The following is a 10,709-nucleotide window of genomic DNA, read 5'->3' as shown; positions in this document are numbered from 1 at the left end:
AAAAGAGCGACTGTTGCGTCCCCTTATAAAAAGTTCAAAGCACACAAAACAGCCACATTTGTGAGAGGCAAGAAGGAAAATGAGGGGATTAAAGATTCTGAGCGACTAGGGAGCAGTGGGGCCCTGCAGGGACTGACAGCCGACCACTCCCCTTACTTACTACTGATATCTGTCTAAAAATTTAAAAATGGAGCCGGGTGGTGGCGCACATCTTTAATCCCAGCACTCGGGAGGCAGAGGTAGGCAGATCTCTGTGAGTTCGAGGTCAGCCTTGCCTGTTCTACAGAGCAAGTTCCAGGACAGCCAGGGCTACACCCAGAGAGACCCTATCTCGAAAAACAAAACAAACAAAACATCGGAGGCCTTAGAATTCCTGAGTTTCCAGGTTGGAACTCAAACGAGCTGTTACAAAACCGTAAGACTGGTTATTTCTGATCTTTCTTCTGTAGGTGCTGAAACTTAGGCGTCAAGTGTCAGGAGATGGAACCTAGGACACTCTGCAAGCCAGGCCAGTGAGCCACGCCCCCAGCCCCTCACTGGGGGTTCTAGGCGGGGCTCCACCCCTGACCACGCCCCCAGCCCCTCACTGGGGGATTTTAGGCTCCACCCCTGACCACGCCCCCAGCCCCTCACTGGGGGTTCTAGGCGGGGCTCCACCCCTGACCACGCCCCCAGCCCCTCACTGGGGATTCTAGGCTCCACCCCTGAGCCACGCCCCCAGCCCCTCACTGGGGGATTTTAGGCTCCACCCCTGACCACGCCCCCAGCCCCTCACTGGGGATTCTAGGCAGGGCTCCACCCTGACCACGCCCCCAGCCCCTCACTGGGGATTCTAGGCGGGGCTCCACTCCTGAGCCACGCCCCCAGCCCCTCACTGGGGATTCTAGGCGGGGCTCCACCCCTGACCACGCCCCCAGCCCCTCACTGGGGATTCTAGGCAGGGCTCCACCCTGACCACGCCCCCAGCCCCTCACTGGGGATTCTAGGCGGGGCTCCACTCCTGAGCCACGCCCCCAGCCCCTCACTGGGGATTCTAGGCGGGGCTCCACCCTGACCACGCCCCCAGCCCCTCACTGGGGATTCTAGGCAGGGCCTGAATGAGGCTACGGTTCGAACACCTCCTGATTTGATGAACCTCGGTGTTGTGCTGTGACAGAGACTCTGAGCTCAACCTGGTGTTACAGTGGTTTTCCAGGCCCAATAGGAAGAGCTCTGTAGGCACGGGAGGCAGTAAACGTAGCAGAGCTGGAATCAGGACCCAAACACACAAAGTCTCAGGCTGCGAGGAGTCAACTCTGAGGTGGGCATGCTGGCTTCGCGCCTGCAGTCCAGCTGCTCAGTAAGCTGAAGCAGGAGAGTCAGGAGGCTCAGCTCTCCAGGGAAGTTCCCATGAACCCAGGACCTCCCATGAAAAAACTGAAGTGGATTCTAGAATTTCTACCAACACGTATAATCATGCGTGTGCATGAAGGTGGCCTGGGGGACAAGGGAGCCGGTGTATTGGAGGGGCGGTCCTTAGGCCCTATAACCAAGTAACGGAGGGGCTGGGGAGCTGGCCCAGCGGTTAGGAGCACTCGCTGCTCCTGCAGAAGACCTGAGTTTGATTCCCAGCGCCACATGACACTCACCGCCATCTGCAGCTCCAGTCCCAGTGACTTGACAACTTCTTCTCTCCTCCAGGGGCACCAGGCACCCGGGTGGCACCCTGACACAGGAACAAAACCCAAGCCGTTGCGGGAATTTGATCTCTCTGTGAAACTCTGAGACTGTGTTGATAAAATCAGCCTTGGATCAGAGGGTGGAGCGGATGACTAGTTGACAGGAATTAGCCCTAGAGAAGACATAAGAGTCGGAAATATGGACATAGATGCTGCGGGCCGCAGGAATATCATAAGAACTCAGCTGGTTATGGCAAAGTCACAACCTGGAGGGATCAGGGAATTCCTCCAGAGGAAGTCAAATCCCAAGGAGTTTTTGGTGTTACTTGGCTTGTTATATATCAGCTGTCTTCTGTTATGAAAATCATGTGTGCCTTCATAGATTTCCCAATTGATTTTTCCCTAAGAAGGGCTAACAGCGTGGACTGATCACTCTCTGGACATACACATTCCAGGTATTTGGAGAACAGCCTCAGGAAAGGCTTTCTCTGGAATCAGATATCTCCCCTAGCCACTTTCAAGGACTAAAGGAGACATCACCCAGGTGGTCACCCAATTTCCGAGGACTAACAGTGATAACAACCCACAGGCGAGTCTCCTGACTTAAGGTAAATTCCACAAGGGGACACTGCCTAGGTCAGGTAGACATTAAGTAATAGCTTTACACAATTCAGCTCGGACCCTCCTTTCTCACAGCCTTACTAACTTTATAGACCTCTAACTCCTTACCTAACCACTTCTAGGAATATTTAGATAACCTTCTGCGCTAACAGCTATGCTCAGCCAGAACTCCCAGTTCAAGCCTCCCTGTAATTATCGTCATTAGCAGCATCCGGCCAGGTGCATCCCCAGACGGAGCAAGTATCTTATCAGAGATACCTCTGTACTCTCTAAGAACAGACTTAAGCATCCAGGCTACCTGTTTGAGAAGGCCTGGTGGATGTGCTAATTAAGCTTAACTTCCTCCTTTCCCAAATCTTACCTCCAGTTCCAGATCTCCCTTTAACTATCACCAGAGGCATCTAGCTGTGCACAGGTTGCCTAGAGACTGGGTAAACTTTCCCCCACCCTGCAGAAAAAACGGCAGATAGCTTGGACAGATAGGAGCCACAGGAAAAAAGAAGACAGTTTTATTTTCTCCCATTGACCTAGCAACTTACAGATTTTTAACATCTTTTACCAAACACATTTAAGATTATAGTTGTGCACATAAGATCCCTCTTCTTAGATATTACCTGTATTTAGCCTTTAGTTAGTTCATTAGTCACTTCCCCTTTGGGTCGCAAATGGTAATTAACAACTATTGCCCCTCTTTGTAATTCTTATCACCCCCTCCATTTGATCCTGATAGCGGACAATCACTGCCTGAGGAAGTTCAGGCTGAGTGTCCTGGGTGGAGGGGAGGATTGTGATTTTGGGGAGATATATAACTGTAAAGCAGAGGACAGAGAAGAAAAAAGAGAATGGAAGAACTAGATGGGTAAGAACTTGAGAGGAACAAACTGAGATGGGGAAGAACTAGATTGAAGGGCTAGAATAGAGGACAAGAGGAATGAGATGGAAGATGAGGCAGATGGGAAAGAACAAGATGAGGAAGAGCCAGATGAGAGAGAAGGAGACGGGAGAGGAGCTGATAGCAGAAAGAACTAGATAGATGAGAACCTAGGAGGGACAGAACTAGATGCAGGAATTAAGATAGAACCTAGAGGGGACAGTAGATAAATATAGAGAAATCAGGCAAGAAAGGAGCTAGACATGAGAGCAGAATAGAAGCTGTGTAGAGAGAGAACTATCACAAAATAATAATAAAGTGTATGAACTAAGGAGTTTCGTGTACATAGATTCATTTCTTCTCATCAAAGATTAATTATCAGCTGGTTGTAGATTCTTCCAGGACCCTGGGAGGGGACTATCGAGGGACTGGACCCCCATAGTCCCCGATACATAGAAACACCCAGGAAGGAGGAGGCCAGGACCGAGGGATCCGCGATGTTTTTGATTTGGGGCAGCTGGAGAGAAGCTTTTCTTGCTGGGTCTCTGGCCAAAAGGTCAGCTGGTTGCTTCTCGGCTTCTATGAACGAGAAGGTTTTCACCCCAACATCTGATTCCTGGTTCATTATTGGTAAATAGAACCATTGGCGTCAGGGCCAAGCTGGGACTGGATCCTGCCAGCCTGGGTCTGAGCAGCAGGTTGTTAAAATATCAGCAGGTTCAGGTTCCGCCACTACCTTCACAGAAAAACAACCCACACACATAAAGTAAAAGTAAATAAACTCGAGCCCAGCCTGTCTGCAGAGTGAGTTCCAGGACAGTCAGGGCTACACAGAGAATCCCTGTCTGGAAAAACAAAACAAAAATGTAAATAAGCTTCTGCTGTTTGGTTTTTCGAGACAGGGTTTCTCTGCATCATCCTGACTGTCCTGGAGCTTGCTCTGTAGACCAGGCTGGCCTCGAACTCAGAGAGATCCTCCTGCCTCTGCCTCCAGAGTGCTATAACTCAAGGCGTGCACACCACTAAGTGGCCAAAGTAAATAAGCTTTAACAAGAGCAGAGGCATGGTGGCCCGCGTGCGCGCGCGTGTGTGCGCGCGCACACACAGACACACACACACACAGACACACACACACACAGACACACACAGACACAGAGACACACAGAAAGACACACACACACAGACCACACAGACACAGACACACACACACAACAGACACACACACAGACACAGACACACACACACAGACACACACACAGACACAGACACACACAGACACACACACACACAGACACACACACAACACACAGACACACACACACACACAGACACACACACACACAGACACACACACACACAGACACACACAGACACAGAGACACACAGAGACACACACACAGACACACAGACACAGACACACACACACAGACACACACACAGACACAGACACACACACACAGACACACACACAGACACAGACACACACAGACACACACACACAGACACACACACAGACACACAGACACACACACACACACAGACACACACAGACACAGAGACACACAGAGACACACACACAGACACACAGACACAGACACACACACACAGACACACACACAGACACAGACACACACAGACACACACACACAGACACACACACAGACACACAGACACACACACAGACACACACACACAGACAAACACACACACACAGACACAGAGACACACACAGACACAGAGACACACACAGACACAGAGACACACACAGACACACACACACAGACACACAGACACACAGACACACAGACACACAGACACACACACACACACACAGCAGCAGCAGCAGAGGGTGGTGAAGATCAATGTGCCCCCGTGGGACGGACCTGTGGAGGTGTCCGCGGAAGTCTGAGGATGCGATTCTGTCTACAGAACCCACGGGAGGAGCTGCTGGCGGTATGCACCTCCAGTCCCGACTCCGGGAGCTGCAGACAGGACTCCTGCGGCTCCAGCCAAAGCTGTGAACCCCAGGCCTCAGACACCGCCAACAACAAAAACAATAATAACAAATAAGTGATCTGTGCATGAGGACTTGCACCAAGGTCATCTCCTGGGCTTACATGCACAAGTGTGTATATACACACTCACATACATACACAGACACAGATGCACACCAATGCACACATGGACACACAACACACACTTGGGGACATACACACAAGTAAACACACACATGCACTTACACACAGACACATGCACGTGAAAACGTGAAAACACAGAGACAGACACACCCTTATACACAGATGCACACACTCACACACAGACATTCTCCCACAGACACCAGCATGCTCAAACTCACATACACACTCACTCACATTGACACACACATATGCTCTCACACATGTAGACACGCACACAGATGCACACACACACCTACAAACATTCACGCACTTACACACACACACGTAAATCAATCAATAGGGCCCTGTACAACGGCTCAGTGAGCAGAAGCACTGCCAGCCACACCTGGGGTCTTGAGTTCCTGGGGCTCTGCACGGTTGTCCTCTGACCTCCACGTGTGCACTGGGTACCTGTGAGCCTCACTCCAACACATGAACAAACGCTATTTTTAAACATTTAGATTTACTTTATTTTATGTGCATGAACGTTTTGCCTGCGTACATTTCCGTGCCTGTGGGTGGTTGGGAGCCGCCATGCGGTGCTGGGGACGGAAAGCTGATTCTCTGGAAGAGCAGCCAGTGCTCTTGACCAGTGACATCTCCCCAGAAAGCTCCGGGAAATGTAATTTTTGTTTGTTTTGTTGTTTTGTTTTTTAATTTTTTTGAGACAGGGTTTCTCTGTGTAGTTTGGAGCCTTTCCTGGAACTCACTTGGTAGCCCAGGCTGGCCTCGAACTCACAGAGATCCGCCTGGCTCTGCCTCCCGAGTGCTGGGATTAAAGGCGTGTGCCACCGCCGCCCGGCAGAATATAATTCTTTAAAGTTACAAAATGGATGGAGATACTCGCCAGTGGTAGAGCACTTGCCTCACATGCGGGAGGTCCTGAGTTCAAGTGTCAGCACAGCATAAAACAAAATGAATCAAATATGATTCAGTGCTAGGAAATCAGGGAAGGCTTCCCGGGAACTGGCGAGCAAACAGTTTTGTTACCCAGGAGGATGTAAGATAAGAGCGCAGGCGAGGAGGCTTAGACAGGGAAACAGACGTGGAGACCTGGCTGGGCGGCAGCAGGGACGGAGGGACAGAGGGACGCAGGCAGAGGCTGAGCCGGAGCGGAAGGGCCCGGTCCTGGGCGCCCGCGGCCCCGCGCTTTAAGGCGTCCGGCGCGGCTCCGCCCCGTCACGCGTCCCCGGCTCCGCCCACGTCGCGGCGTCAGAGCGCGTCAGGCGCTGTCCGCGCCCCCGGTGCTGAAGCGACATGGCCGGCGGCCGGGCCCCGGCGTGAGCCCCGAGCCCCGCGCTGCGCCCGCCGTGCCCTGGCCGCCCGGAGTCATGTCTCTGCTGTGCGTCGGAGGTAGGAGCTGCGTGGACGCGGGCCTGGTGCGGGGTCCGCGGGGGTGCGCCGAGCCGGGCTGCACCGCGGAGGGGACCCCCGGGGCGCGCTGCGGGGCGCGCACGATCAGCTCCGGGGGTCCTGCCCGCCGCACGCACGCGTGAATGCGGGGCTGGGGCGCCGGTGTAGATGCTGTGTGGGCGCTGGTGGGGGCCGGGGAGTCGGGCGGCTCTTGCGCGCGAGGGTGCGGGTGTGGGGGCAGTGGGCCCGGCCTGGGCGTGGGGGGCGCCTCCTCCGGTCCCCAGTGTCCCCCAAACAGTGCAGCGGGATCCGCGGGAGCGCGTGGCCCCCTCTTCGCCTCTCCCCTAGGGCTGGATGGAGGGAAGGAGACGTGGGGGGGGGCAGCTATTTTGGGGCCAAAACGCCATCTGCACGAGGCCCACGCCCAGGCCCACGCTCCGCGTTAGGTGGGAGGAGGCCGGGAAGCACGGGAGAGGTGTGACCCCTGCACCCCTCGAAGCCCCGGGTGGGGCCGCGGGTAACTGTGCTGCTGGAGACCTTGGGCGGGGGAGTAGCCGGATAGGGGCGCGTGCCGACACAGTTGTGACTCCGGGTCTTTGGGGTGAGGGTGGGTCCCTTCCCCTCCCCACCTCCTGCAGGCTGTGCGGGGCGGAGTGCTAGTCTCCCACAGCCTCAGATCTCAGGCTGCGGGAGACCTTGGGCGGCAGGAGTGCGGATTTGAGCTCCGCGGCTGCGTGGCCCGGGCTGGCCCCGCCCCTCTGCCCCTCCCCCTCCCGGGCTCCCGCCTCCCCCTCCCCCTCCGCTCGGGCTCCATTCACAAACCCGGCCCCGCCCGCCCGCGCCCCGCGGAGCGCGGTTCGGGTTGGGTGGACGCGGGTGTTCTTAAAGGCGCAGGAGCCTCGTCCGTGAGCGGGTGCGGAGAGGGGATCCGAGCGCTCAGGGTCACCGGGCAGCGGCGGCCTCCAGGCCTGGGAAGGAAGAGGAGCTGATCGTGAAGGGGACCCTCTGGGCAGCTCCACAGCCCCAGCCAGAAATGGCCGTGGACCCCCCCTTCTCGGCAGCTCCCTGCACCCCGCATCCTCCCATCCTGCCTAGTGTGGGGGGGCGTCACCCCAACTCTGACGCAAACCGGAGGCTCGGCTGCGGGGGTGGAGAGCGGGCAGCGTCAGAAAGCCAGGCCCGGGGCGACGTCGTACTGGATTCCCTGGACTCCCCGGGTGGGGAGACCAGGGGGTGAAGGGCAGGCGGGGGGGGGGGGGGAGCTTCCTGGAGGTGCGGGTGGGGCGCGGGGGCGGGGCTGGACTTGGTCCAAGCCTCACCGTAGAGGGAACACCTCCACGCCAGGCAGGGCCCCACCCACGGCCCCACCCACGACCACCCCCACGTGTTCATAGCCAGGCCGCGGACCCTTTAAGGCTCCATGGGGGCTCCAGTCTCCCCGCAGTGGAAACTTCCACGTTGCAGACGCAGATCTGGAGCGTCCACACATATGCTAATTAGTGTTAGGATGTACACACATGGGCTGGAGCTGAGGCTCAGTGTGTGGGGTGCCTGCAGCTCAGTCGGCAGAGTGCTTGCTGCTCAGTTGGTGCAGTGCTTGCTGCTCAGTCGGTGCAGTGCTGTGCAGCATGCACAAAGGCCTGATTTTCATCCCCAGTACCACATAAACCAGGCCCGGTGGCACACGCCTATCATCCCTGCGCTTGGGAGGCGGAGGCAGGGGATCAGGAGTTTGAGGCCAGCCTGGGCTAATGAACCCTGGTACACACTCAAGAATAGCATAGAGGAAGGAGGAGCTTCTTCATCCCAGCACAGACACACACTTGGCCACACCTCACACCTCCCAAGGCACACGTTCTCAGGCAGACAGGCCACGTACTCCTGCAGACCTGCGATCTCACCTGACTGTGTGCGTGTGTGTGTGTGTGTGTGTGTGCACGCGTGTGCGTGTGTGCATGTGTGCGTGCGTGTGCGCGTGTGTGCGTGCATGCGTGTGTGCGCGCGTGTGTGCGTGTGTGTGCGTGAGTGCGCGTGCGGGCGGGTGTGGAGGTCAAAAGACAGTTTCTGGGAGTCGGCCCTCCTTCCATCATCCGGGTCTCAGGGTCATCGGGCTTGGCGGAAAGCATTGCCCGCGGAGGCATCTCCCACTTTATTTGTTGAAACAGAACCTTTTACTGAGACCTGAGCTCACTGGCTGGCTGACCGTCAGGACTCTGGGACCCACTTGTACCCACCACCCCCTGTGGGTCTTTCCCGGGGTCCTGGGGATCTGAACTTGGGTCGTATGTGGCAGCTTCTTTACCCACGAGCTAGCGCCCCAGCCCCTCCATCTGGTTTTCCTTTAAAATGAAAAAGATACATTTTAGTCCGGCAAGGTGGTGCAGGCCTTTAATCCCAGAACTGGGGAGGCAGAGGCAGGTGGATGTCTGAGTTCGAGGCCAGCCTGCGCTACAGAGCGAGTTCTACAGACATAGTGAGACCCTGTCTCAAAAAAACAAAAACAAGAAACCAACAAAAACTAGAGAGAGAGAGAGAGAGAGAGAGAGAGAGAGAGAGAGAGAGAGAGAGAGAGAGGAGCATTCTTAATGTCTGGACCCCTTCCAGGGGCACCCACCACTGCCTCTGAGGCTGGGCCTCATGGATCCCGCAGGCCTGGCTCTAACTGTAGCAGAGGCTGTCTTTGAACTCTGGAGTGCTAGGGTGACAGGTGGCTATCTTCAGGTTTCCCTAACTGTTTCCTGAATAGACGGTCCGAGGAGGGGGTACGGGCATGTATTTGCGGGGTGTGGGTGTGAATCTGCCTTGAATCCTGAATAGTACCGGAGTCCATCCACCGGCAACCCCGCCTCACAGATGAGGAGAGCCGCCACACAGCGGGCAGGCGCTGAGGACTCCCGGCTGGCCGGGACCTGGAGAGGAAGGGGTCAGGGTCCTTCGGGGGCCGCTTGGCTTGGATGGGCTCTTTCCTTCCTCCTTTCCCAGAATCCCTTGCAAAGTTCTGTCCCTGGCTGCCCCACGGCTGATACCATCCAGCAACAGGGACCCGCCCCAGCGACCACCCTGCTCCCGCCCGTCTCCTTCAGGGTGCTGTGCGTGAGGGTGACTTAGTCCCTCCCTGGTGCCCGGCCCGCGGCCCTTCTGCGGTCATCCAGGGTCATCCAGGCTCCCGAGGGTCTGGCGGCCTTGCACAGCTCGCCCTGTGCCCGGCCTTCCGGCCGCCTCCCCGGGGCCCGGCCCCCCGCGCCTCCCCGGGGCCCGGTCCCCCGCGCCTCCCCGGGGCCCGGTCCCCGCGCGCCCCCGTGAACCTCGACCAGTCTCCCAGGACAGCTGCCTTTAATTAGAAAACGGATCTGAGCTCCCGAGGATGCCAGCAGGGAATAAAAATAGTGCGGGTGACAGGTGACCCGAGGGAGGGGCAGCCCGCCTCCGCCCAGGCGGGGAAACTGAGGCTGTGCCAGCCGCAGGACCTGACTCCCGGCGGCGCCCCAGGTCTCGCCGCAGGCTATAAAATAGCTGGGCAGCCGCGGCGCTTCCGCCTCTGACCCCCGCGCGGCGCTGAGAGGTGGCGGATGTGACGCGGCGGTGACTCGGGCGGGCGATGGGGACACGGAGCAGGCGCTGCAGCCTGCCCTGCCCTGCCCTCCAGACACCCGCTGGCCCAACCCCAGACCTGGTCCCCCCCCCTCCCCTCCCCCGACACCTCCCCTCCCCAGACACCCTCTCCCCAGACACCTCCCCTCCCCCAGACACCCTCCCCTCCCCCAGACACCTCCCTCCCTCCCCCAGACACCTCCCCTCCCCCCAGACACCTCCCCTCCCCCAGACACCTCCCTCACCCTCCCCCAGACACCCTCTCCCTCCCCCAGACACCCTCCCCTCCTCCCCAGACACCCTCCCCTCCCCCAGACACCCTCCCTCCCCAGACACCTTCCCCTCCCCAGACCCCTCCCTCCCCCAGACACCTCCCACTCCCCCAGACACCTTCCCCCCTCCCCCAGACACCCTCCCCTCCCCCAGACACCTTCCCCA

General features: G+C 57.3%; 1 protein-coding gene across 4 annotated transcripts in view; it reads left to right on the top strand.

Moving 5' to 3' along the window:
• The first annotated feature begins 6,549 nt into the window (after positions 1–6,549).
• The window catches only part of Unc13a (unc-13 homolog A), a 44,544-nt gene continuing 40,384 nt past the window's right edge, over positions 6,550–10,709 (top strand). For all 4 annotated transcript variants that reach the window (XM_037211834.1, XM_037211836.1, XM_037211835.1 and 1 more), the window contains exon 1: positions 6,550–6,680. In XM_037211834.1, coding sequence (XP_037067729.1) covers positions 6,659–6,680 — 22 coding nt within the window. In that variant the 5' untranslated portion in view covers positions 6,550–6,658. The remainder of the gene's footprint in view (positions 6,681–10,709) is intronic.

Source organism: Peromyscus leucopus, chromosome 17, assembly GCF_004664715.2.
Source record: "Peromyscus leucopus breed LL Stock chromosome 17, UCI_PerLeu_2.1, whole genome shotgun sequence".
In the NCBI taxonomy this organism is placed as follows: domain Eukaryota; kingdom Metazoa; phylum Chordata; class Mammalia; order Rodentia; family Cricetidae; genus Peromyscus; species Peromyscus leucopus.
The sequence above is the reverse complement of the archived record's forward strand: the minus strand, read 5'-3'. Positions and strand labels throughout refer to the sequence as shown.